General features: G+C 37.1%; 3 protein-coding genes and 1 long non-coding RNA gene across 5 annotated transcripts; 3 read left to right on the forward strand and 1 right to left on the reverse strand.

Moving 5' to 3' along the window:
* On the forward strand, positions 1-5244 carry LOC122274699 (protein trichome birefringence-like 10). The gene is made up of 4 exons (XM_043083717.1): positions 1-1055; positions 2954-3343; positions 4211-4369; positions 4502-5244. Exons 1-4 carry the CDS (start codon positions 616-618, stop codon positions 4845-4847), a joined length of 1335 nt encoding a protein of 444 aa, XP_042939651.1. The 5' UTR covers positions 1-615; the 3' UTR covers positions 4848-5244.
* A 2375-nt stretch (positions 5245-7619) lies between these two features.
* Positions 7620-14885, forward strand: LOC122274708 (NEDD8-activating enzyme E1 catalytic subunit-like). Its single transcript, XM_043083721.1, has 9 exons — positions 7620-7919; positions 8034-8197; positions 9075-9277; positions 9508-9740; positions 9864-9926; positions 10014-10070; positions 10364-10485; positions 13778-13895; positions 14366-14885. Exons 1-9 carry the CDS (start codon positions 7818-7820, stop codon positions 14651-14653), a joined length of 1350 nt encoding a protein of 449 aa, XP_042939655.1. The 5' UTR covers positions 7620-7817; the 3' UTR covers positions 14654-14885.
* Positions 14886-16588: 1703 nt separating this feature from the next.
* LOC122274713 lies at positions 16589-17792 on the forward strand. The gene is made up of 2 exons (XM_043083723.1): positions 16589-17165; positions 17298-17792. Exons 1-2 carry the CDS (start codon positions 17043-17045, stop codon positions 17535-17537), a joined length of 363 nt encoding a protein of 120 aa, XP_042939657.1. The 5' UTR covers positions 16589-17042; the 3' UTR covers positions 17538-17792.
* Positions 17793-24221: 6429 nt separating this feature from the next.
* LOC122274719 lies at positions 24222-26281 on the reverse strand. 2 transcript variants are annotated; one of them, XR_006228316.1, is made up of 3 exons: positions 25887-26195; positions 24771-25789; positions 24222-24542 (listed from the first exon to the last, which is right to left on the reverse strand). It is a non-coding gene; the product is annotated as an uncharacterized LOC122274719 (long non-coding RNA). The 2 variants fall into 2 exon arrangements; XR_006228315.1 differs by having other exon boundaries at positions 24222-25789; positions 25887-26281.
* Between the last annotated feature and the right edge of the window lie 1409 nt (positions 26282-27690).

Genomic DNA, 27690 nt, shown 5'->3' on the forward strand with positions numbered 1-27690 from the left:
TTCTTCCACACGTTCTTGAAAAACGGTGGGATTACCGCCTCCTAGCCGTTACCCATTTTCTTTTCGCCATTTAGCCCACTTTCTTCCCCACGAAAAATTTCTAACTCCGCCAATCACAGACACAACCCTCTCTCCTTAAAAGGTCTCATTTTTTTTAATCTCTCTCCCCGATCTTTTATGAATTCATAGTTGTCTATCAGACTTGGAAACCAGATTCTCGTTAGCCGTAGCTTACCTACGACTATTTAATCCTTATTCAGTTCTGCCAAAATCATTCTCTCTTCGCGCGTGTGTGTGTATATATATATCATCTATAGAGTAACTGAAAAAGGAGGAAGAAATGGGAAAGTAAACATAAATCCGGCATGATTCATGAACGCTTCCTTGCTTCCTTGGCACCCATCTCTCTCTCTCTCTCTTGAACTGACATTCATATCTTAAACGAAACTGACCGACCAAGCAAAGCTGCTCAAGACATGCTTCAACTCCGCCATCCTTGACTTATTGATGTTGCTTCACACAACGCGTTTGCCCCTGCGTTTGTTCTTCACCCGAATTTTGTCTTTCCCATCAGAGGAACAATTCCCAGATTCCAGATTTTGCTCTTGAGCTCAAATGTCTGAGAAACAATCTGTGCCGGACCCCGAAGCCATGCCAGTCTCTGAACTTTTCAAGAAATTTAAGCGTTTGAGACTGTTTGAACCGTCCGTGGGTGTCCTGGGATTCATCTGTATCACTGTCTTTGTGATTTGCTGCTTCTTCTACTTGGATCATAGAGCTGTGGCTGAAGGGTCAATATTTCCCGGCCAGTCGGAGAAGTTCATGTGGTTGCTGAATAAAGGGTCCGGTGAGGACCAAAGGGTCGAGTTCCTTGAAGAAAACGGTGGCGGGTGTGATATATTTGCTGGGGATTGGGTGTGGGATGACAACTATCCTCTGTATCAATCCAAAGACTGCAGATTTTTAGATGGAGGATTCCGGTGCTCTGAGAATGGGAGGCCTGATTTGCTTTACACCAAGTGGAGATGGCAACCGAAATATTGCAACTTGCCCAGGTTCTTATATTCCTTATAAACATTGCTTTTAGTACTAATTGGTTCTAGATCGTAGTAGACAAGGGAAAGAATTTAAATTTTGGGCCTAAAAGAGGAAATATATTGAAGTGTTTAGATTTTCAAGTACGTCGGACTTTAGAGGCTGAGATACTCACACCCCCTGCAACTAGAAAGGTTGAATCTTCTCTACTTTCCTGTATTTTCACAGCAGTGGAAGGATTTGATTTTACTTGGGACCTTTTTATTCGATGTGTTATTTCCGTAACAATTTTATGCGGTTTGGATGTCTAGTTAAATTGAGATAAATTGGCTTTTACGAATAGTAATAAGTTAAAATGGCAGAACGAATTTTGTGGTGTCCATATAAAATGAGTTTAGATATGGTTAAATGTTAAAATGAGTTTATATATATTTATGAAAAGTTGAAAAAGATTATAAGTCCCGCATGTAAATAAGTATTGAATTGAAAAAAAATTATAGATCTCATATATAAAAAAAATTTTAATTTAAAATAAATTTAATGATTTAATAATTATGTGTTTAGACGGTAGACTAAAATTATATTGAACTGACTTAAGTTCAATCCAAATTCTAAACAGGGCTTAGTCGATTTCTCCATCAGGCTAGTGGGGCTAATTGTCAAACTTTCATTATAATTTGCCTGCCTTCGAAAGTGACTACCTTGTTATCTTTGAACTTGGATATGCCGGCAAGCACGGAAAACGTTAATTATACCATGAAATTGTATTCTCTATTATTTTGTATCGTTTGTGGGCAAACCAAGCGTTTAGCCAATTGCAGGCAAGAAATTTTTTATTGGCTATTTATAATATTACCACTGGTACCCGAATACTTATTCTTTGTGTAAGCTTGATTTCCTAGACTTTGGAGTGTTTCCTCCGTACGGTTGCTTTGATCGTGAACCTTTTGATGCTGTTTTGACCATCTTAGAGCACTTTCACCGGATTATCTATACGTAAAAATATTATACTTTTTAGTTATTAGAGATGAAAAAGATTATACAAATTCAAATAATTTGATTTTAAACTATAGTATATATAAATTTAGGAAAATTCTTCTTGTCGTACTCACATTTCACATATCACATTTATTTTAATTTTTTTATAATAAATATGTAATGTGTAGATGATAAATAGAATAATTCAATTAGTTTAATAAGAATAAAATGAAATAAAAAATAAAAAAAATAAAAAATAATATTTTAATATATAAAATGTGTAGTGTGAGATGATGTGTAACATTCCTCGTAAACCTAAATCCAAATTTGATGCCAACTGTTTAAAGACCAAATATATATTTTATTATTTTTTGTAACACTCTCTCTTCTCTCCATCTACATCCACAAATATTTAGATAATTTAATTAGAATATCATTACTAATTAATATATAATAGGTAGAATAGTAAAATATGATAAAATAAAATAAATTAATATTTAAAAATAAATAAATATTTTTGTAATTATTAATTACTCATTACTATATAATGAATAAATTGATAATTTAATGTGGAGATTTGATGTGAATAGTCAAATTCCAAATTAATCTCATATTATTTTATTGTTATTTAATAAAAAAATAGATATTTCAATGTGGAGACTTATGTGAATGTCATAGTCAAAATTTAAATTCATCTTATATTTATCAAAAATGTCATTTACATATGCATAATCTAATAACAATGCTCCTAGGCAGCAAAAACAAATTCCATTTCCTTTTCGAGATTGAAATCTTATTGCTCTATCTTGCTTTACAGCTTCTTCTTTCTTGTCCATAAGTTGTTGCTTAATAAACTCTGATGTTACACTGTTGAGTTTATGATACCAATAACGTTTTGATATCTAATTGTATATCACTTTCTTGTCACTAATCAAAACAGGTTTAATGCAAAACTGATGTTAGAAAATCTGCGAAACAAAAGGCTAGTGTTTGTTGGTGATTCAATTGGGAGAAACCAATGGGAGTCCCTCCTCTGCATGCTCTCATCCGCAGTTCCTAACAAGGATTCAATCTATGAAGTAAATGGAAGCCCGATTACAAAGCACAAGGGGTTCTTAGTGTTCAAGTTTAAGGACTTCAACTGCACGGTGGAGTATTATAGATCTCCATTTCTTGTATTACAGAGCCGGCCCCCTGCCGGAGCTCCCCCGGAGGTAAGGACAACCTTGAAATTGGATCAAATGGACTGGAACTCTGTGACGTGGAGGAATGCAGACGTGCTGGTCTTAAACGCAGCGCATTGGTGGAATTATGGGAAGACCATAAGAGGGTAACTTAATCCAATAGAAATTGATTTCTCTCTCTCTCTCTCTCTGTGTTTACAATGGTCATTTGCATTTGGAATGAACCTTTCCCCCCCTAATAATTTATTATAAATTTACACTTGACTGGTTTTCAAAATTAGAAAAACTCCATTGAAGGATCTCCGCAAGGGGCCCAGAGGTGTTCAAGAAGAAAAAAGAGTGATAAATGAAGTAATATATGCCAATAAAAAACAATACTTCTGGGTGAAGCCTCTTTTCTTTTTTACGGGGGAAGGATGAAGCTGTTCCTTGGTTCTTAGTGATATTCTTCGTCCAACTTGGATGTTTATATCTGTGCTTCTCTTTTCTTCTCCAGGAGCTTCACTCTTTGGTTATGTTTGATTTTACGATGTACTTGTCAAGAGAAGATCTCATAATACAAGGTGCAACTGTGAAAAGGATTAAGATGCCCATGATAAGTAATGTTCGTACTGAGTACCTGGGCCTAGATAATAAAATTTTAGCGGAAAATGATGGAATGGGTGGGTCCTTGAACCTATTAATGGTTGCTTATAAGATGATGGCAAATGGACCCAGCATCCTATCATTAATTTAAAATGAAATGAGATTTCCAGTGTATGAGTTCAGTCGATAGATCTCCAATTTGACTTTTGCACTTAATTATTTGTGAATGTGGGTAATGAATACATGGTATGAAGGAGAAAGCTAATTGTTAGGCAGTGGGCAACGTCAGTGGCTGTTACTAGTGAGACAAGACATGCCTGAAATGAATCTTTTAGCTTTGAGCATCTTTGGAAACTTACTGACCTCATAATTCCCTATTCTTTCCTTTTAGTTGGAGAAAAGATTAAAGATCCATTTATTTTGTTCAGGGGTTGTCACTTCCAGGAAGGTGCAAAATTGAAGATGGATATGAAAGTAGAACACGCATATCAGAGGTCCATAGAGACTGTGGTTCACTGGATACACACTCGGTTAAATACAAGCAAGACTCAGGTTTTCTTTCGCACATATGCCCCTGTACATTTCAGGTTTGTTTGGTTACTTAAACTGTTTCATCTTTCTATTTTTCTACGTGTATGCATCCTTTGCCTTTTTCTTGTGAAGTAATCTTTTATGCATCCTATTTGGGAATTTAAATTGCTATGTTATGTATTATACAGAGGAGGGGATTGGAGGAATGGGGGAAACTGTCACTTGGAGAGACTTCCAGAGCTGGGATCCTCGTTGGTTCCTTCTGATACCTGGACGCATTTCCAAGTAGCCAATGCTATATTATCAGCTCACTCAAACGCATCACAAGAAATGAAATTTGAGGTATTGAATGTAACTCACATGACTGCACGCAGAAAAGATGGACATTCATCTATATATTATCTGGGTCCGGATATAGGCCCTGCAGCTATCCATCGCCAGGATTGCAGTCATTGGTGTCTCCCCGGAGTCCCTGATACATGGAATGAGCTACTCTATGCACTCCTCCTTAAGCGTGAGGCTACTAGAACCTGAAACTCATCCTAGTATCAGGTGCACAGTATTAGAGGTGAAAAAAAGCTTCTTATTTATGTTAAAAAAGATGACATTTTATGCACAGATTACTCAAATTTCGGAAAAATGACCAGAGAATAAAAGAAAACAGACACCTAGACAGTTACAGGAGTTTTGCTGCTAGATGGGTCGAAAGTGGATCTCATATATCGACGATGATACAGGGGTGAGCAAGGATTTTTGAAATGAAGAAGACATGACACTGTAAAGAAACATTTTTAAATCGGGTGGTATAGTTCTTGTGGGGGAAAAGATACCTAATTTACAAAATCTTGTTTATATATTGTAACTTGTATCAAGCACCAAATGTATCTTCCTCTTTCTTTAATGAAAAATAGCATTCCAACTTTGCTGATCAGTTGAGAGAGAATACCTGCAAGGAAAAAGCACCACATTGATGAAGGCAGGACAATGTTTTTTTATTTTGTAAAGTTAGAAAAGAAAGCAGCACAACATGCAATTTCAGATACTGTCACTGATTTCTGATAGAATTATTGTATAGGATCACCAATTGGTTAATGCATCCATTTGACAAATTGACAATGGATCACCAATCGATTGGTTAATGGTCGACCTGACTTTCCTAGGGCATGTCAAGTCCTAAGAAAATTTGGGTCCTCTCAAGTCTCAATTGACTTAAATGTCCTTTCAATCACATTGTTAGAGTTCCATCTAAATCAAATCCTTTGATTGAATATATCACTTCCATGGAGCCTGTCTTGCAATTTTTACCCCTTCTCGGATTACTTGAAAAACAGAAATACTCCAACCAGGCAGGTGAGATTTTCAGACTTTCATAGTAGCAAATCATTGGGGTGGCAATATGTGATTCGATGAGTTAATTCATCATGAGTATGATATAGTGGGTTAGGATTTGATGTTAACGAGCTTGCGTCAAAACGGGTTGATTAGTTAAAACACGATTTATAAATAGGTCAACCCGCTTAATCTAAAATTAATCCGTTTTGATCCGTTCAAATTTTATTTCAAAATTATAATATTATTATTATTGAGTTATAATATTGATATTTTTCAATATACTTATATTTTTATTATTGATGTTAACGAGTGTTTTTCATCAACAGACCAGGAGAGGAGAAGGATCCCTCCCCAGCGCACTGAGGTGGTGTTGGGCCCGGGTTGGCGATGTGTGGGCCCCCAGCTAATCTGGTGCAGTTGTACGGAGTCCGTGAGCATGGCCATGGTAGTGAACAATACATAAATGCAAAGAAAATAGAGAGAGATAAACACACAGATTTACATAGTTCAGCACTGGACTCACGTTCACGGGGTTTGAAGAGGGGAGAATCCACTATAATGAGCTTGATTTATAGTCTTTCAGAGTCTGTCATCCTCATTGTACAACAGACTTCATGGATCTCTCTTTTCGGTCTGGACACTATCGTAGGATCTTGTGTCTGGAGGTTGAAGAAGCCTTCTCCAAAAGCCTCGCAAGAAATCTACTCGAAGAGTCCATCTGAAGATCCCCTAAGTCTTCTGTGTCCTCTCATTTTATCCATTTCTTTCCCTTCCTTTATGTCACGTCACCTCTCCTCACATCTTTTTCTTCTTTTTCACATATTTGCCTGAAATTGCTTTGCTTTCTTTCCTTTTTTTCCTTTTTTTTTTTTTTATCTTCCCTCATTTTTCTCATATTTTGTCCTTTAGTGAAGTCCCATTTGGTGGGCTTAGGCCTTGAGAACTAATGTGGGCCTAAGGCAAAAATCCCCCCTAAGGCAAAAATGCCCCCTAACAACTAAGATTGTAGATTTATATTTATATTTGTTATTGTAAAGTTTGTAATATTAGTTTTTTGATATGTTAAAATTTGAAAAATATTGATTTTTTTGTTAGTAGATAGTCTCATTTTTTCTTTTAAATATTATGGCTACTAATAAATATAAATTTTAACTTTTATGTAAAATTATATTAATCATGTCAAATAGGTTATACTTGTTAGTTCAAACTATTTATATGAAACAAATTTAAATGAGTCGTGTCGTGTTGACATATTTTTAATTTTAATACGACACAATCCGTTATTTAAATGGATCAGATTATAGTTTGAAAGTTTGACATATTTAACATAACGGATCAGGTTCGAGTTGACTCATAGTCAAATGTTTATGACTTGACATGATCCGAAAATACGAATTGTTACAAAACATGGTAGAAACTTGCTAAAACAATCACATTGAAAGATTATTATTTTTACTTTGTAACAAAGTTCTAAATCATAAATGTTTAACATTTTTGGTAAGAGAAAGACTATGAGTTGGAACTCATTTATTTGAAATGTGAGTTAATTGCGACAATCTGAAGATATGCTAATTACAGGAGTTAGATGTAATCATTTGAATAATTCCATGGATTTAGCGCAATCATTTACATAGTAACCATGCCTTTAGTTCAGAAGGATCTTGAAATCATTATCCTATAAAATAAAAATCATTATGCTCAAAATCTATATAAATTAAAATAATTAATACAAGAAACTTTTCGATATTATTGATTTTTTTAAAAATTTTTGTAACGACCAATTAAACCATTATTAAGTATTATCAAATAATAATGTAATTCGTACCCTTTTTCTCAATTGAAATTAGTGACACAATAGCTTAGTAGATACTAAATTAGCATATTTTGAAAATATATTTGTATGAAAACGCACATAAAAATTGGTATAAATTGGGTAATGGGTGCGCATTGCGTTGGCATTAAAGCTGGGTAAGTGCGAGTTTATCATTAAATTGCTTGAGCACCAAAGCGTAAAATCCAAGCTACCGCTACTGTACGACACAACACTGCCCTCCGTCTGTGTAATATTTGGACCTTTGGAGTTTGGAGTTTCAGCTTCCTGTCTTTATACCCCAGCAGAATCCCAAGTCTCTTGAGTGAGAGAGGGCCCCAGAGAGAGGAAGAGATATAGTGATGGCGGACACCGAGGCGCAACCAAGCCGATCGAGGGACCTCGACAAGCTGCTCCTCCGCCCCGGAAATCTCGTCGGCGCTAACTTCGATCCTGGCGAAGAAGTAAAATCTACTCTCCCTCTCACTCTATCGGACATTGTCGCAAACATTTGGATTACAATTTCTTCTAATGTCATAACTTCTTACTTTTTTTTTTTCTTTTCTGGGTTTTTGCAGTTAAGAGATGACCTTGCAAAATATGCTAAAGTGTTAGTGGTAGGAGCTGGTGGGTTAGGCTGTGAGCTGCTTAAGGACTTGGCTCTCTCGGGTTTCCAAAATCTCGAGGTCATAGACATGGACAGAATTGAGGTCACCAATCTCAATCGCCAATTCCTCTTCAGGTGCTCTATTATCCTTTCTAACTTTGTCTTATTATTATTGTTATTGTTATTATATTGTTATTATTTGCTTCTGGTTTTGTCTGAATTGGAGTTTATTATTGCCCAATAGTTTTGATTCTCTCTTATATGGACGAGAATATGAATGACACCCATGGCACGAGTATTTTGAAGATGATGAAGCACTTGGGTATAGTATGCAAATTTTGTTTGTTGCAATTTTGGGTCGTTTTGCATTTTGGAGTTATCATGTATGCATCGTTCAAATCATATATGTCATCTGGTTGATGATATGTATTTATGTATGTATTGATTACCTTTGAGGAGCAAATAAAATGGGCAAACCCTCGTATTTCCCAATTATTTCTTCACATGTTGAGGTCGAATTGCTTGATTTGAGAGGACAATTATCAAAGAATAGTCATTAATCTTTCGTATGACTGAAACCGTATATTGAAAACATCTAGAGGTGAGGTTGCTAAGATAGCGTGTACTTCATTCCGATTAAATGTTGTTGCAAATGATCATGAGCCCAAGAAATATGAAATCTTTGCAATGTATTTTCTGTGGCATCATCAAAATATTATGAGTACTTTTTACGCTGCCATCAGAGGCGGAACTAGGCATCCCTCCCAAAATTCAAAAAATTTTTAAAAAATTATTTTTTATGGTTTCTATATGAGACAGATTTTAAAATTTAATTTTGCCACCCAAAAGACATTTTTATAATTTTACCCCAAATTGAATTTCCTGATTCTGCCCTGACTGCCATGCAAAAATGAATCCAACAGTTTCCTTTGTTTTATGTGTCATATCTCGCATTGGCTTTTCAATTTGTAGTTTGAAAATGTTATGTTGAATAATTGATTTTCCATTTAAGATTTGAAGATGTTGGTAAGCCAAAAGCTGAGGTTGCTGCAAAGCGTGTCATGGAAAGAGTCAGTGGTGTAAATATCAAGCCACATTATGGCCGAATCGAGGACAAGGAGATTGACTTTTACAGTGATTTCAGTATTATTGCCCTTGGTCTTGATTCAATTGAGGCTCGGAGCTACATCAATGCTGTAGCTTGTAGTTTTCTTGGTATGTATCCACAACACATCTAATCAACTCACTTTTGGGCGTCTCAATTGCTACAGTTAGAGTTTTCTTGTAAACGAACACGCAAAAGGCTTACATGAATCTTGATACCGACTGGCAGCCTCCTAAAAGTTATGGGCTGGGTTCATTATGTATCACTCTCGAAGTAAATAGTTAGTATTAACTCTGTTTGTACTAATCTGCTGTGTCTCATTGTGATTTGGGAATTTTAGAGTATGATTCTGATGATAAAGCTCGAGAAGAAACGATTAAACCTATGGTAGATGGTGGGACTGAAGGTTTCAAGGGCCATGCTAGGGTTATATTGCCAGGGGTCACACCTTGCTTTGAGTGCACCATCTGGCTTTTCCCCCCTCAAGTAAAATTTCCCTTATGCACCCTCGCTGAAACTCCTAGAACCGCTGCTCATTGTATTGAATATGCCCACTTAATCAAGTGGGATGAGGTAATAATTTGCTCATTATTGACTCTTTTCCCTTTTTCCAAATTGTTAGTTTTAAACTGATTCCTCTATATTTGTTAAACAAAAAATTGATCTCTATTATCTAAACATGCATCTCATTTGTAGGTTCATAGTGGAAAGGCTTTTGATCCAGATGACCCAGAACATATGAAGTGGGTCTATAACGAGGTTGATAAAATGGTGTTATCTAGTGACTTTTTTCTTAATATATATTTTCATTATTGGTCATGTGGTTTATGCTACCCATGTTTGTAGGCTGTCAAGAGAGCTGAGCTTTTTGGTATCCCAGGGGTTACATATTCTCTTACTCAGGTATATTTATCAGGATATCAGTATAAATTACTCAAAAGCTTAATTTGTTTTCTATATTCTTCCCATTTCCCTGTGGTTGGATTTGTTGTTCTTTGGTTACCATATATTTTCAAAATCCATTTAAGAATACTTTACCTTTTGGTGCCCGCTGTAACTATATGTTACCATCATGCTTGTGAAAATTGTTTATTTTTCACTTGAAGTTCTTTTATATACAGTTTCCAGAATTCATTAAAAAAGTGAGGGTCAAAGTTTAGATGCTTATATATGTTGCTTGACCTTGATGTTTACAGGGGGTCGTGAAGAATATTATTCCAGCTATTGCTTCCACCAATGCAATTATCTCAGCTGCTTGTACACTTGAAACATTGAAGCTTGCATCAGGATGCAGCAAAACTCTGTCAAACTATTTAACGTGAGTCATGCTTTTTCCTTTATTTTTTGCTTAGCAACGAACTCTGTAGAATATTTTCCTTGATGTGTTGACTCCATTTGAGTATGGAACCAGGGGGTCATGGTCCCCTGGTTATATGTCCATGATGTCTTTATGTTTAAGGGAATTGAAAACTTGAACCCATTGCAGAAATTAAATGCACCTTAGTCTTAACCTGTTGGCTGTTTCTCTCACATGCAATCAAGAGAATAGATGATGAAAATGGTTTTTTATAAAGATTTTGTAACCTACCCTGATTTTAAAATCTGATTATAGTGAAAAAAAAACTATAGAAAAAGCATTGTACAAATGAAAGATATTGAAAAGAGCTCTGCTAGCGGGCTGCCTGAGTGTTACCGCCTGGTGTGCCCGCTTGATGTGGCATGCCACGTGGCTTACTTTTAGGGGGGGAAAAAAAACACTAGCAGACCGCAAAACCAATACCGAGCGGAATATTTTGGATTTGAAGATCTAGAACCATAGACTAGAGGCTCCCCCTTGCCTCCCTCTCTTCCTCATGTTGCCGGACCCATTTCCGGAGAAAATCTTGTTCTTCAAGGTTTCACCAGCAACAGCCCAAGTGTTGGCAGCAATTGAAGCTCACTTCGGGATTGAGAAACTGGATGACAGCATCGTCCTTGAAAATGTCAACTTCTTCAGTGGTTGGCTTTTGGTGCTTCTATTCTCCGTTTCATAATTCTTTAATCTGCACTTCATACTTCTCAAAGATGGATCATGAGAGGCTCCTGAAAATGGCTAGTGCCAGTTGGTGGAAAAGGAAGCGTGCGAAGAAAAAAGAAGTCTGTCCACAAAGCCACTGGAAGAAATCTCTCTGCCGTTGGGTTTGGCTTGTCTAGGCATGGGTTTGGTTTTTGCCATTGGGTTTGGTTTGTCTAGGCATGGGTTTGGTTTTTTTTTAATAACTTAACGAAGTGGCATGCAACATGGCATACCACCACGTCCTTGGGGAAACTAGAGAGGTAATAGTGGGCCGGCAGAGCAGCATTTTCCTATTGAAAAACCCCTAGTGGTTGGCTTAAGTGGTAAAGGCTTTGGTCTTAGTGGCATGTTCCCTCCAGGTCTAAGGTTCGATTCCTCTTGGGTGCAAACAATTTCTAGGGGCCATCGGATTGGGGGAACTTTCCCTTGAATTACCAGAGTTGTACTTGTGGGAAACTCCTTGCCAAGGGTCTATGCATCTCTGGGATTAGTTGGGACTTAGTTCTTGAACACCAGTTCTTGAACACCTGGTGCCAATAATAAAAAAAAGATATTGAAACATGTTTGACATTGTCTTTTTTACCTTTCAAATGGAGGTTTGGGGTACATAGCCCATCTAGCAATGCGGTGGGGAAAGTTAAAAGCTTTGAATTGGTGCTTGTCCCAAATTTAAAAGTATGCCTTTTCACACTCCCAAATGTGTGGCCAAAAGGACTCTATACCCTAATGTCGCAATGGGGTTACTCATGATTTTTATCACTATAGTTACAGTTATTTTAATGTTGAAAATTAGGTTTGTTCTATCAAAATAAAGAATCTTCTTCATACAGCCCAGAATCAAAAGTCAATACAGTTGGTGAACAGTGCAAAAATCCAACCCATTTTGATACCCATTTACCTATAGCCCTTAATTTGATCCAATAAACCATGCACCAAAAAAAAAAAAAAAAGGAAGAAAAACTGAACTAGCATGTGAGAACAGCCTCCCTTTTCCCTCATTCATGCTTTGGCCCCGTGATTAGAAATTCTGGTTCCATCCTCGATGATGAGTATGTGTTATAAGTACAATTGTTGGTGCATTCATAATCATCTGATCAGGATCTGGGCGTTTGGATAAATGGCTTTATGTCTTGCATAGTTTGGAGACTGAAACTAAAATTATTTTTCATTCTCATTTACTTGGTTACTAGTCTTGTTTTGTACATAAACACAGTGACAATAACAGGTTTTTTGAAGCATCACACAAAGGAAAGTGTGGAAGTAGAAAAAATTAGGAAAATCTCAGTTACATATGTCTTTGTGGTTCTGGTAGTAAAATTACTCAACTGATTTTTTTTGGTCTGAAAATGGTTTTGGTCTCTTTCATTGTCTGACTTCTGCGAGTCATCAATGGATCCTTAAGTAGCCTGCATTCTTGTATAACCACTTCTTTATTTCAACATTTCAGCAACACATTTGTTTCTTATCTTCACAACATTAGTACCATAGAGCATGGATGTCCATAAAGTTGTCTCATGAGGCATTTTTTTTCACTTGATAGAACGCCTGCTACATGGCAATCTGTAAGCTATTTGGTACTTAATCTATATTTACTAAAAAAAATTGGTATGTCACTTCTGTTTGATCCTACCTTGTGGATGATTGATCTAACATAATCAAAATGGGCTGTTTTGCATCTTTTGTACTTGTTACAACCCCTCATTACTTCTAATTTTCTTTAAGTTACATTTTCCAAACTTTGAACTTCTTTTTTAAATTTCATGTCAGTTATTAGTTCTAGATATTTTCATTACAATCTAACATACCATATCAAGTTACATTGGTTTGTAAGATCTCTTTATACATCAAGCATTTCACTTTTCTATTTCATAGAGTTTAATATACATTTTTTTTTTGTATAAGTAAAAAGTTTATTGTTCCATGTAAATAGGCAAAGCCTGAGTATACAGGAAGTATACATAGAAGAGCCTAGTTACCACACTACGTGTTACTGATAGTAGTGTACAAAACATTAAGACTCGTTCCATTCCATACAATAGAAGAAGCCCAAAGCAACAAAGTATGAAAGAAAAAATCCCTAAAGCTGTCCGGAGAGCGTTCCCTATCCTCAAAACATCGGTCATTTCTTTCGGTCCATGTGCACCACATTAAACATAAGGGTACCATCTTCCATACAGCAACGATCTGGCGATTGCCCCGAATCCCTCGCCAACAAAACAAAAGATCTCTCACCCTTTTAGGCATGACCCATGCAAGAGTTTAATATACATTCAAGCTTATGCTTGAGCTTTAGAGAGATTTTTTTATTTATTTTTTCATAAAATGCTTTAGAGAGTTGAATTTCACAGTTGTCAGAACTGAAGCTCGTGTTTTGTTTTAGTCAATTGAAGCAAGGAAGTTAATGAACTTGGTGTTCAATTTTGAAGGTGGAAAAATAAACTTCACGAATTTCTGTGTGTTTCTTTCCCTTTTTTTCTTCTTTTATTGGGTGGTGGTTTTAATTTCTCTAATCAATCATCTGACAAACTTTACAAACTGATCTAAATCTTTGTAGGTATAATGGGGCAGAAGGTCTTCATACTAAAGTAACTGAATTTGTAAGGGACAAGGACTGCCTTGTATGTGGTCCAGGTGTTCTTATTGAGCTAGAAACGTCAATTACCCTGCAAAAGGTGATTTTAATTTACAGTGTTTAAATTTATTAAAGATGGACACCCCAAATTTAGTGATACCTTTTCTACTTCGTTCCACTTGCTTCTCCAAATCTAACGTCCAGACTCCATATGTTTTTATGCTTTTCGCTAGCTGTTTGATGTTGTCTCCTCTCACGATTCTTTCAATAAAAATGATTTAGTTTACTTGGTATTCGATTATGGAGGATGCTGCCATAACATAGTTCAGCAGCCACTGGATGTGCATGTTATGTACATTTTAGCATTTAACAATAAACGTATGCTGCTGTACACCCCAAAAATGGTACAGCTCAAATTTTCGTTTGATAAAGTCGGCACAATGAAGTTTTGTCGTATTTCTCAAAACGGAGCTAGCGTTTATAAGCATGCTAAAAGCATTTTGAGTCTGAATTATATTTGCTATTTTAGCTTACTTAATGCTTGTCCTGATTCACTTTTTGTGGCAACAGTTCATTGGCCTACTCGAAGAGCACCCTAAGCTGCTATTATCAAAAGCTAGCGTCACACACCAACGAAACAATCTGTATATGCAAGCACCTCCCGTACTGGAAGAGATGACTCGATCCAACCTAAGTCTACCACTTTTTGACCTAATGGGTAAAACTACAAAGACTACCCTCCACGTGACTGGGACAACCAGCAAGAACGACAAGAAGACCTCTGCTCTGAGAAAATTGCGTGTTGTTTTTAAGGGAGTTGATGGGGTTACAGACATGGATACAGCTGGTGGAGCCTAATTTTCACTTGAAAATTTAGGGCATTGAAAGGTCAATTGGTGAGGCCTAGGGTTAGTTCGATTTGATTGTGTAAAATTTTTCCATAGATGACTGTTCTAAAGAATATTTGAAGCGGTGAATTTCTTACCAAGAGAACAGAGCTAGTTTACATATTTTTTAATTTTCAGGCATGACTTGCTCGGATTAGATTGGTGATGATCCCATAATGGTCATTTGAATTTTCTTTCGCCCATGTGTACATGTTAAAAGTTCCTCTCACGAATACTTTTGACTAACTTGAGTAATTGGGGCTAAGAAACCAATTGATGAGCGTATGGAGCAGAGCAGGGGCAATCATCTAAATAAGAAGATGCCAAATCCAAGTCCATTCAAACGGCGAGAAGAATTCCAGGCCACAAAAAAATACTCTCAACTTGGTATACCGTATTGGACAAAAGTCTCGCGGACGAAAACCCGAGATAGTTAAAAATAGAGCGAGACAGATTTCCAGAGGGAAATGAGAGACCGAAGTACAGCCAACAAGGCCTCTGAGCCAGATTGGACTTACATGGGAGGCAGACAGCTAAGGCGTTTTACATACAAATTATACGTACAGTTGTTCTTTTGTGCTGGATCCTGACCTATGTTTATCTTCAAAGCTTTGGATAAATACCAGCTAAGGAAGATGTTTCTTCAGCATATATATTTGCTGGCTTTTTTATCAAAAAAAAAAATATATATATATATATATATATATATTTGCTGGCTTTGAAACAAAAGGTTTCTTCTGGCAGTAGTCCTTGGAATGATGTTTTATACTTTTATATCCACCATTTCATTGACATTGAAATCTCTCGGCTTTTGTACTTGTTTCCCCGTAGAGAACTGGTTAGGATTTGACCACACATGTTGCCAGCTCATAAATTTATATAATCAAATTGCCAACTTAAACTTAGGATCCCCCTTCCAACCTAAAAGGAAGAATCCAAAGATGAACAGAGAGCCAGCAAAGTCACAAGTACAATTTACCGTTGAATTCCAAAAAATGATGAAAGACATGATAGCTAATGCTCATATTTCATGGTATAATTAAGAATAACCGATGTCATAATGAGGGGTCGTGAAGAGCCATGCACCATCATGCTGCAAAATGAGAGGGTCCTGGCCTTCTATCAGCCAGCAAACAGTATGTAATGAGTACTTGATTATGAAACATGCTATCCACTAAATGCACGAAATATGAAAAATGGAAAGAAAATAGTGTTATCTTTCGTGTTTATTGGATTCTCTCTCTCTCTCTCCTCTTTTTTTTTTTTTGTCCTGAGAGTTAGAAAATAGAATTCTCACAACCGTAGGTTCAATTAATGGCCCGTGACCCTTCAAGTTCATGTCGAGCTGTACCAACGATCTGTCTTCTTAATTATGACTACTGGCCCCGCACCACAAGTCTTTCACTGCAACAAGGTTCCCCTGTGGCAAATGAATCTATCTTATTGACCTACTGCTTGGAGTGGTAGTGCTTGGAGCTTCACTTATTATGGGCACTGGGCAACATGGTTGTCTGTCTCCTCTAATATAATGTCATTCAAGGCTTCAACCCACCTTAAAACTTCTAGGTAACGAATACAATACCAATTTTAAAAAAGAAAAACTTTTCATTCTTTCTTTACTGAATAGTGGACCAGTGGTCCTACTTGCACAGGTCCTTTTCAATTTCTCTGCTTTTTTTTTTTTTTTTGGTAACTTTCATTTATATTAAAACATCCTTCATTTCTTCCTCAATTTCTGCCGCCAGTTAATTTATTGGATATCTTAGTGCTTGAGCTGCGCATAAAGAGCTAGCCAAAGTTTCCTCTGGACATTATTACCCCATTAAAAATTTAGTTTATTAAGATGTAGAGGACTATGAATTATGAACCATATACGTAGCTTGTGTCATTTGGGTAAAGGATGAGAGAGATGGCTCTGAATGACAAGCAAGAGTGGTGGAGATTAAGGCTATCTTAGATCGGATAGCTGGGCGTGGGTACCTGCCGGCTGTTCCTCATCCCTTCTTCAACTGGATAATATCATAACACACTTCATGATTCTTGAGGATTAAGTGGGGCTTAGCCAGATTTTCCAACTATATCACCGACCCCACCACCCCACATGCACATGTATCTCTACTTCTTTCTTACTACCACTGCTGCTGCTACATCCATGAAATACTTCAACTTACCCATCCCAGGCCACTCTTCCCCCTATTTAAACCCTATTTATCTCATTGAGTTGGAGAAAAGAGAAAAAAAGAAAGAAAGAAAGAAGCTAGAGATACTAAAAAATGTAAGAGCATAGAATTTCATCCCTGACCTTGTACCCAGTAGACAAACAAGATCTTAATCTGCTACATCTAGTTTGAGTAGAGATCATGGAAGGGGCTGTGGAAGTTGAAGATGATTTGTTCTTCGCAGATTTAAACAAACAGATCTCTCTTCTAATCATGGACGACGAGGAGGACGACCAAGTTGCAAACTGTCCAGTGTCTTTCCAGGTTCTTCTTCATCTCCTCGATCTCTTGAAACGTTTAGGAAGTAGGACTTTCCCGTATTACGTACGTACACAGTTGAGTTTTCTTATATATGGTAAGAAAGGTTAGCGAGTGTGGTTGTGAATATATATGCAGAATTACTCTCGAGCAATCCATCCACCAGAGCGATTTCCTCCAATTCTGTACGAGCAAACATGCCGAAGAGAAAGCAAAGGGACCGGAGTTTTCATCCCTCAGTTGTCACAGCCTAGAAGGAAGCACAGACAAGGAAGATCATTTGCTTCTTACAACACAATATCCCGTAGAAAGCCTGATACTTCAAGGATGGTTTCTCAAGATTCTTCGAACCATTCTTTCAAACCGAGAAAAGGTTGATGATCAGTAGAGTCGACCCTTATGAAATGTATAATTGAATAATTTCTACTAATTCAATAATTAGGCAAGAATCCTAAAATATTAAGATTTGTAAATGGCGATCATGGAGAGGTTTGTCAAAAGGTTTCTACTCCCCTCCAATATTTGTGAAAGATAGGCATGTATTGCTAGCTGTTAATTATGTATTTGGTACACATGAGGTTAAGCTTTTAATTGTACCGTTAAGGGATTGATCATCGATTTCATTTTTTTTTAGACACAGAACTTCTGCTGTTCAACAGACAACAATGACCAAATTATTAAAGAAGATAGTTGGCAACGTTAATGGCAAAATATTTGTATCTTCTTTTGGGTCCACACCTGCAGACATAAATAATACAACATCGAATGGTACAAAAGACTTTGGTTTTAAGTGACTGAACCGCTCAAATCACAGCAATCTTCTTCTTTTGCTCTTCTTATTTTGCTGAGATGATGAAAGCCAGATTTTTCAGTTAGGATAAAGATGTACTTAGCTGCAACCTTCAAAAGTTAAGTGCATTCGCTGGTTGAATCTACGTGGGGGAGAAGATTTTATGTTTTCACAAGGATAAAGGGGGAAAAAAGAGAGATTCTGTGCGTAGCCCCAGCTTTTGAGCAATTTTCTGGTTGTAATCCAACCTAAAAGAAAAAGAAACTAAGATACCAAAATATGCTCCAGCTCCCTCTGGTTATTGGATTCCGTCGGAGCTAGCGGCAAGAAGATAGATGCATAATTGCAGGCATCAAACTTTCAAATTTACCATTTCTCATGATATTCTGTTGACTTACTCTCTGCTTTTACCAATTATTTGGAAGCTTTAGCCTAACACTATTAGGTGTGTCTGGCGCCATGGCCCCCAGATTCTCATCCTACACTAAACTTTGTTTGAAAGCCAACGGTAAACTTCTCATCGATTCTTACTGCATATACTCCCCACCTTTGAGTACGTGGAAAATGCCTGAAATATAATGCAATACTTTCTCATAGAAATTGTTCAATGAAACCTTCAATCAAACGAGTTCCCAGTACCATTTTCAAAGATTTAACTGCTATATATATATATATATAGGATTAATAAAAACAAAAGATGGGTATTATAACGTTTGTTAATGTAACTACATTTCAGTTTCTTTCTCAATTTGCCAAATTATCAGTTCCATAGTTGGCAAACCTTCATGTCAAATGACATTTTGTTTAAAACGGAACTCCGTATGAAGAAATTGAGATCCCAAATTTGTCTGGCTAGATGGCTAGAACATATATTATTTTAGACTAAACTAGTGATCAAGTCATGAAACGCACAGAATGAAATAAAGGAGTAGAAACAAAGGTACAGATATGGATTAGGTACGGAGTATTTGCTTTAATCTGCTTTGAAATCAAATACCAGTACACTTCCTCCATATATAGGTGCCACTCTTCGAAGTTTCAAACAATTGCTAAATCATTTAACAGACAATATGAATGTTGTGGGTGTCCACACTCCTTCCCACCCCCTATGACTTTATACACACAATTGGTAAGCAGTAGCTTTCAAAAGGTGGACTCCAACTGGCACGATGAGATCAAAAATAGTCCAAAATGATGCAGTATTTGAACCCACCCAAATTTGGAAAGAACAAACTCCACCCCTAACAATTTAGAATAATGCTAGTCTCATCGCCCCTAGAGCGGTAGTGTCAAGACCCCAACAAAAATTGTACTAAGACAAGGTCGTAGACATACATGGACAATTGAGATTTGGCCACTTATGGGGTCAAGTCTAGTTTTAAATGACTTCTCTAAAGGTCTAGTGCATACCTTAGGAAGATTGTGGGAAATGCATGGGTCAATTGGAATGTGGCTCACATGTTTTCATTTGACTAGGTCATGGTTAGCCCTGATAGCTCCATGACATTGATGTTGGCATGCCATGAGAGCCCCATGACACTGCTGTCATTGGCATGCTTTGACAGTCCTTTAACACTACTATTGGCATACCTTGACAACCCTATGATACCGTTGCTGACATGCCTTGACAGCCCTATGAGCCATGCCTTAACATGTCCTGACAACTCCATGGGCCATGCCCTGACACTATAGTTGACATCCTCTAACGCACCCAGCTGCAGCCCAGCAGCTCATCAGCATGCCCAGCAGCCCATCAGTACGCTCAAAGGCATGTCATGGCACGCCCATAACAGCCCCACAAACATGTAATGGAAGCCTCGCCCGTGCTTAGCTGTTTATAGTCATGTTGGATGGATGAATTAAGGGTTACCTTGGGACAATACCAGGATCCGAATTGGTTGGAGTATGAAAATCAAGACTAATTCAAGTTAGCACTCAATTCTCGGCAACAAGTGTTTAAACTTTTATTAAAAAATAGCATAATGAAAATACAATGCAAAACTGAAATAAATAGTTGGCTAGCCCTCCTCCAATCTAGATTTTAATCCAAAATAATTCAAACTCCTAAATCTAAGGGAAACAATCCTTAAAATTAATGAAATAAATCTACTAATTAATAAATTGGTAAAATCCTTAATTTTTAGAAACAACAACTCGGTCACTTCCTCCAATCTGCCTCATCCTTAAAATTAAAGGATTTGTCTCATCCCATACAATCAAGAGATTTGACTCATCCTCTAAAATCAAGAAATTTGCCAACAAGCCTCGTCTCTAAAATCAAGAGATTTGTTAACAACTCGATTAACCTCTAAGTGGCAAGTGGTTGGTCCTTCTTGCATCTCCATCAACATGCCATGGCACGCACTTGCTAGCACCACCAGCATGCCATGACTCCCGCCATGGTATGCCCATGATAGCCCAACAGACATGTCATGGCCCCCGCCATGGCACGGACTTGACAGCACCATTGGCATGCCATGGCACACCTGTGTCAGCCCTACAGACATGTTGCAGGCATTTCATGCAAGACACCCCAGCAGGCATGCCATGGTACACTCATGTCAACCGCATAGACATGCCACAGGTATGTCATGGCTCCTACCACGGCACGCCTAGGACATCCCAGTAGCATGCCATGGCACGCCCATGTCAACCACACAGACATGCTGCGCCCAAAACATCCCAGCAAGCATGCCATGGCATGCCCTTGATGCCCATGACTGTGCGCATCCCGACACCAAGGCCACCTGCCTGGGCCATGTGCATAGCATCAACACCTAGGCCACCTGCCTGGGCCATGCACATAGTAGCAGCATGCCCAGTGGCATGCCCAGGCCACTAGTGAGGCTAGTGACATGCCTCAGCTTGCACCAGCAACACTTGGCCTGGCCATCAGCACGCCAAGGTCATGTCAGGACATGCTCCAGCATGCACAACAACAACCTAGTGAGGTTAGTGGCATGCCTGTTGCGTAAAACCAACCACTTACCACTTAGATGTTGACCGAGTTTGTTGGTAAATCCCTTGATTTTAGGGGATGAGGCGATTTAGAGAAAGTTTGACAAGTTTGTTGGCAAATTCCTTGATTTTAGGGATGAGGAGGGTTGAAGGAAGTGATCGAGTTGTTGCTTCTAAAAATTAGAGATTTTACCAATTTGTTAATTAGTAGATTTATTTCATTAATTTTAGGGATTATTCCCTTAGATTTAGAAGTTTAAATTATTTTGAATTGAGATCTAGATTGGGGGCTAGCCAAACCCTAACTCTATTTATTTAGATTTTGCATTGTATTTTCATTATGCTATTTTTTTTAAATGAAAGTTTAATCTCTTATTTTCGAGAATTGAGTGCTAGCTCGAATTAGTCTTGATTTTCATATTCCAACCAATTCGGATCTTATTGTTACCTCGAGATACCCTTGATTCATCCAACCAATACGATTGTAAATACCTAAGCGCTAGTAAAGCTTCCATCATTGGGCCATGACACACCAGTAGGCACGTCTTAGCAAGCCAACGCCTAGACCACCTACTTGGGCCATGCGAGCCATGTCAGGCAGCACCAATGGGTAGCCCAACGCCCAGGTCCATGCTTAGGCCATGACAACCGCACGTACAACTTGCCCATGGCCCATGCCATGGGCCAACCTAAGCCATCAAAGGCCAATGCTGTGAGCCCCCATGGGCCCCACACCTATTTTCTTTGTTTATTTAATTATTTTAGTCATTTTATTATTTATGGAACCTATTAGGATTTCCATCTAGGTAAGTCTATAAATAGGACCATTAAGTAGATCTTTTGGCAAATTCCCTAGAGGATGAATTATTGTTATTGAGATCCCTTTTGGTACTTGGCATTTGGGCTACTTGGGTGCAATTCGTAAATCGCAAGGAGATAATCATCATCTTGCATTTCGTGAATAGGTAATGATTCATTTATCTTTTTCATCATTGTGCAATTCGTGAATCGGTGGTGAATTATTTATCAATCTTATGAGTATTTTCCTTTTACCATTCAATTACCTATCTTTGTTCTTATTTTTTTCCTAATTTGTTCATCTACATTTTCTTGTGTATCAAACATATTCTAAGTCTTATTCTTACTATTTTTTGATTTCTCAAAATATCCATATGTACCAAAAAAAAGTCTTCATCTTTCCTTGGTTGAGTTCATTTATCCTTTGTTCATATATTTTCTTACTTGATATTTATATATTTTCTCTTTGATACCATAACATCTTACATAATCTTCCATACCAATTACCATTCACGCCTAGCCAATTCCATTCCATAATTCCTTAGTTCTTCATTTATATAACATCCTAGATCAACCATTCCGAAGAGATCTAGCTGTTCTACTCATTCCTACATCCTTTCCATACACTTTCTCACCTCACAAACACATATTACACCCATCATAACCCAAATCTATATTTTCTATATTCTTCAAACACATCATTCTTAGATCTACCATTCCTAAGAAATCTAGCCAAATTACCCTTTACCATATACTTTCCATACACTTTCTTACCTACCAAACACTTCTTAAGCCTCTATAGATCCAAATCTCATCATAGATCTATTCTACAAAGCCATAAAATCCTAGATCTATTCTTCCAACAATCCTAGCCATAAACCCTAATTCCCTTAAGGATTTCCTATATTTTAGGAAACCCTAACCCTAGCTTCCACCAATTCCTAAATCTTAGAAGTTCTTCTAAAACCCACTTAAACCCTAGAACCCCTACCTCTACATACCCTAGCTGAATTCCCTTGAACCCTAAAATACTTCCTACACTTTTAGATCTCATCCTACACATTACAAACTCTAAGATCATTTCCATCCTTGACCTAACCAAAACCCTAGTTTTATTAAAACACTTCCTCCAAAATTCGTAGCCCTATCTATCCACCATTCAAACCCTAACCTCACTTCATCATACCAACCCTAATCATCACCCAAGTGGTGCCAACACCAAGGGTCATCATCAAGCCATCCTACATTGCATCAAACACACAAATTCATCACCTAGATTACCCGAACTTATTATCATCATCAAATCCCTCACTAAACACCATACGTTCATTAACAAAAGAACCCTTCATTGCCATAATTTGTTCAAGTCCAAGCAAGACAACAAGGAAAATTCAATCATCACAAGGCGAAGTGAGATCAAAAAATCATAGTGTTTAAGGACTTGATCGAGGTCCCTAACAGGGAGCTACTGCTCGCATTTTTTTTTTTTTTGTACTTCGTGATTAAAAAAGTGTTTAATGATGTTGTGAACTTTTTTTAAAAGAAATCATTAAAAGTGTTAAAAAAAATCTATATAAAAAATAAAAAATAGAGCACACTAACATGACTAATGGTAACTCCCAGCAGGAGTTAAGAACGGTGGTTGTAGTGCCACCCAACAATTTATACATTCTTATAACATCTCTAATCACCTTAAAGGAAAGGTTTGAACTTTAAAGCCTACCGCTCATTGCATAGCCGTTTATAAAGAAACCTTCACCTCGTTATCTACAACTTACTCTGCTGCTTCCTATATTTCCTTACCTCTAATTCCTAAACGTCTGCCATACAAACAAGAAATAAAAAAAGATATCTGACTACTTCAGGGCCTATCTTAATCTGGTTCTCCTTCTACTTACACAAGATTTGGTGGAGAAAACATTGAGGACAATGGATGTTGTTCATTTCTCGTTCGGGATCTTTGGAAATGCTACTGCTCTGGTCCTCTTCTTGTCCCTAGCAGATTACATTCAAGAGGTTCATACAAAACATGTCCACAGAGCAGCACTAAAAAAGAAAAAAAACTTTATAGCCATAACCCACATTGAGTTTGTCAACATACATTCATTAATACGCTTTCCATTAACATTATGACAAAGATACTCTATAATTATTTGTCCTAAACCTTTCCTGCAACAAAATATAAAAGATATTACAATTCTTATTACAAAAGTCTTACAAAGAAAGTTGATAGTAGGGGTGTTCAACCGGGTTTCGGACCGGGTATCCGGGTATACCCGGACCGGAATTCGGATTCAAAATCCGGACCGGGTTCCGGCCCAATCATATCCGGGTTATTACCCAGTCCGAAACCCGGATTAATCCGGATTTTTACAACCCGAAAATCCGGGTTCCGGATCAAAACCGGGTTTTTTTTTTAAATAAATACTGTAGCCTTTCTGTTACTATTTTTTTTTTTGTTGAAAATATGTTAAACAAAAATCCAATATTTATTGCAATTTTTTCAAGAAATATTGTTGAAATGCAAAATTGTTTTGTTATATAAAAGCTTATAATTTTTATATCGTTGTCCATGATGATAAAAATATAAACTAATTATATAATTAACACATACATATAAGCTATCACTAGAAACAACATTAACCTAAAAAGAAAAAAAAATCTTGATCATCTCTAGCACTACTCTCTCCAGTAAGACCAGAAAACAGAAGGCTTGAATGCGCTTGCATTGTCGTTAAACGAAGTATTGGTTCAGCTTTAGAACTAATCATAGAATCAGCAGATGTTGCATTGCTGCATGCTGGTTGCATTGCATTAGCTAGTCCAACTGAGAAACCCTGGAGAAGAACATTTAGATTTGAAATGTATATCAAGTCAAATAGTCATGCCCATCATATAAAATTCATGCACCTTACAGTAAAATATCCAAAAATCATGCCTTTAAGCAAATAAATATAAGAATCCCTTCTTGAAGGAAAAAATATCGTCAATAAAAACTACCTTGTCAAGTTAAAAACTAAAACTGCATTGATCAAATAAAATTTTAATCAACAAGCAATACTTACTGGACATGGACAGACTTTGAGACACAACAGGCAAAGCACCAATAAGTATTACGCAGGAAGCCTACATTTCAACACCTTCAACACCTTCAAGATCTAAAGCCCAAAATAGGGTCTCGAGTCATCACAACCATGAAAAATGGGAAGGCATGGGCACCGCACAATTGATCTTGTAATAAAAAAGCGACTAGAAAAGACAATTTTATGAAACAAAAAGGAGAATTGGAACCTGCAGTTCATGATCTTAGTATTTACTACCACAGAATGAAAAACCACAAAATGAAAAATGCAAAGAGAGATCATTTACAAAATGAAAAATGTCAAGATAATTAAAAGTCAGTCCAATGTGTATTTTCTTTTAAAACACATTCATTTTGATGTTCATTTGTTAGTCAACATCGAGAATAATAAGGTCTGATCTCTGGGGATCTAAACTACTTAGCAGTACCCCATTTTCTATCTCTTTGTGGGTATGCCAGAGAAAGGGTGCTGAGAGAGATGAGATCAAAGACCCACAACTGATTGTAGACGCAAAGTTAAAACTCATTATTCTTAGCATCTCAGCTAGCAAAGCTTATGATTCTGTCTCCTATAGCCAACACACGCTTCATCATAGCCGTTGAGGGCGAAGTCAGACAAATAAAATGAGCAAACTTTTGCAAACTGCCTCAAAGCAACCATCATCATCCATTTAAAGGCTGAAAAATCCCATTTGACAAATCACTAGATCTACCAGATCTATCCAAGCACAAAGAGACCCAGTTCACCCATTTGAGTCTATATTCTATATTATTTACATGCGTACCATGATGCAGATAATAGGAGAAAAAGTCGAGTTCGTTAAAAAATTTGTATACAATTTTACTTCTCAAACATTCTAACATCCTCTTAAAAAAAAAACTCAAAATCACCAAAGACAGAACAAAAAAATAGAGAAAAAAAAATACCCACAGATGAAAAAAAAAATTGTTAGATCTCACCGATAGCCACCGGCATCCACTGATTTGGGACCCTCTGCAAATCTGGAAAAAGAAAAAAAAACAAAACAAAAAGAAGAACATGGTCATAGATGTTTCTAGAAACAAAAAGAAGTAGAAGATGATGGAGCAAAAATCTAACCTTGGGTTGTAGAAGTCGACGACGGAGCAAACGAGTAGAAGATGATGGCCGCGAGTAACAGATCTTCGATCAGCAGAGGACGAGTGTCAGTTCTGTCGTCTATAAAATAAACTTTGCAAACAGAGAGAAAGAGAGGGAGAGGAGGGACGTCTTGGGGAGAAATCTCGAAAGGGGGGGTGGGGAGCGGCTACTCGAGAAGCAGAAACTAGAAAGCAGTAGAAACCCTACCGACGCACCGGTAACTTTTCATTTTATAAACCCGGGTACCGGGTTTTAAATCCGGGTTCCGGGTTTATAATCCGGTACCCGATCTGGATTCATCCGGTTTTCTAATATACGGGTTCCGGACCGGATTTGACCCGGTCCGATAACCGGAACCGCAAATCCGGTTATCCGGATTCCGGACCGGGCTGGATTTTATCCGGCCCGTATGAACAGCCCTAGTTGATAGTTCATGTGATTCATGTCTCCTTCTAAATTTTATGCATTTTTTTGGTTAAATGGCTGCCTCATCCTGCTGATAAGCTAAAACTAAATTTGGACAGGGCCTCAAAAGTAGAGCTGTTCATCCAGGTCGTTCATCTGGGCCGGATTGGTATAACCGAATTCCGATTCAGGTTTTCAGCCTGGGTCAAACCTGAATTTGGCTAGATGTGGAGGGTTGATTAGGCTTCGTGATTGCTCCTTTGCTCCTTTCTTTTCATAATTTTTCAGTTTTCTTGAGCTTCGCCTAATCCGGGTATAACTGAGGGGTATTCAACTGGGTTTCGGACCGGGTATCTAGGTATATCTTGGCCGAAACCGGGGTTCAAAATCGGGACCGGGTTCCAGCCCAGTTATACTTGGGTTATGATCCAATCCAAAATCCGGATTAACCCGAATTTATACAACCTGGAAATCCGGGTTTCGGATAAAAACCGGTTTTTTTTTTTTTTTTACTGAAATCATTCTGTTCTTAATTTTTTTATGTTGAAAAAATGTTTATAAAAAATCCAATATTTATTGCAATTTTTTTCAAGAAATATTGTTGAAATGAAAAATTTTTTTGTTATATAAAAGCTTATATTTTTTATATCATTGTCCATGATGATAAAAATATCAACTAATTATAATTAATACATACATATAAGTTAACGCTATAACCAACTAAATATTCATATATGCATATATGCATGCATCATAATGCAATCCACTCTATATTCCATTATTTGCTATTTATACATGACAAAATATAAAATTACAATATATAAATTATAAAATCAAATGCATTTCCATCAATGATTTAATCTCCACACCAAATAGCAACTTCAAGTGATTGAGCCAAAAGAGATCCTGCAAAAAACAAAAACTTAAAGAGTAAATCTATGGGTAGACTAAGATATGGTTGGCTGAACAAGCATAATTTATGAGTGAAATAAAACAAAGTTAGCTTCTTTCTTTTGCCATCCATCTAATCCTCTAACATGCTCTTGTAATGAAGAAAGTTATCGCCTGGACTTTAGATTCTTTGATAGATGACATCCAAGTAGAAAGAATCAACCAAATTAAGATCATCTTCATGCCAAAAAATCTTTTTTTTTTTTTGTTAAGGTACCGGGGGTGATTTTAGACTACCAAGTTTGATTGATTGTGGCAGGTTTGTTGCCCTACTTCATTCCAAGTTTTTTTTTTTTTTTTTATCTCATTAAGCTACCTCTTACACAAAAACCAACCCTTTGAATCTGAATAGAAAACATAACAAGTCACCATTTGAATCTGAATAGAAAACATAATAAGTCACACAAAAACCAATTCCAGAAAATGC

This window comes from Carya illinoinensis, chromosome 1, assembly GCF_018687715.1.
Source record: "Carya illinoinensis cultivar Pawnee chromosome 1, C.illinoinensisPawnee_v1, whole genome shotgun sequence".
Lineage (NCBI taxonomy): Eukaryota > Viridiplantae > Streptophyta > Magnoliopsida > Fagales > Juglandaceae > Carya > Carya illinoinensis.

Excerpts from the sequence above, each read along its gene's own strand:
- LOC122274699 (XM_043083717.1), top strand. The coding sequence starts at position 616 with ATGTCTGAGAAACAATCTGTGCCGGACCCCGAAGCCATGCCAGTCTCT. Across the intron at positions 3,344-4,210 it reads TATGGGAAGACCATAAGAGG|GGGTTGTCACTTCCAGGAAG; the intron begins GTAACTTAATCC and ends TATTTTGTTCAG. Across the intron at positions 4,370-4,501 it reads TATGCCCCTGTACATTTCAG|AGGAGGGGATTGGAGGAATG; the intron begins GTTTGTTTGGTT and ends TGTATTATACAG.
- LOC122274708 (XM_043083721.1), top strand. The coding sequence starts at position 7,818 with ATGGCGGACACCGAGGCGCAACCAAGCCGATCGAGGGACCTCGACAAG. Across the intron at positions 9,927-10,013 it reads TGAAGTGGGTCTATAACGAG|GCTGTCAAGAGAGCTGAGCT; the intron begins GTTGATAAAATG and ends CCATGTTTGTAG. Across the intron at positions 10,486-13,777 it reads ACTCTGTCAAACTATTTAAC|GTATAATGGGGCAGAAGGTC; the intron begins GTGAGTCATGCT and ends AAATCTTTGTAG.
- LOC122274713 (XM_043083723.1), top strand. The coding sequence starts at position 17,043 with ATGGAAGGGGCTGTGGAAGTTGAAGATGATTTGTTCTTCGCAGATTTA. Across the intron at positions 17,166-17,297 it reads ACTGTCCAGTGTCTTTCCAG|AATTACTCTCGAGCAATCCA; the intron begins GTTCTTCTTCAT and ends ATATATATGCAG.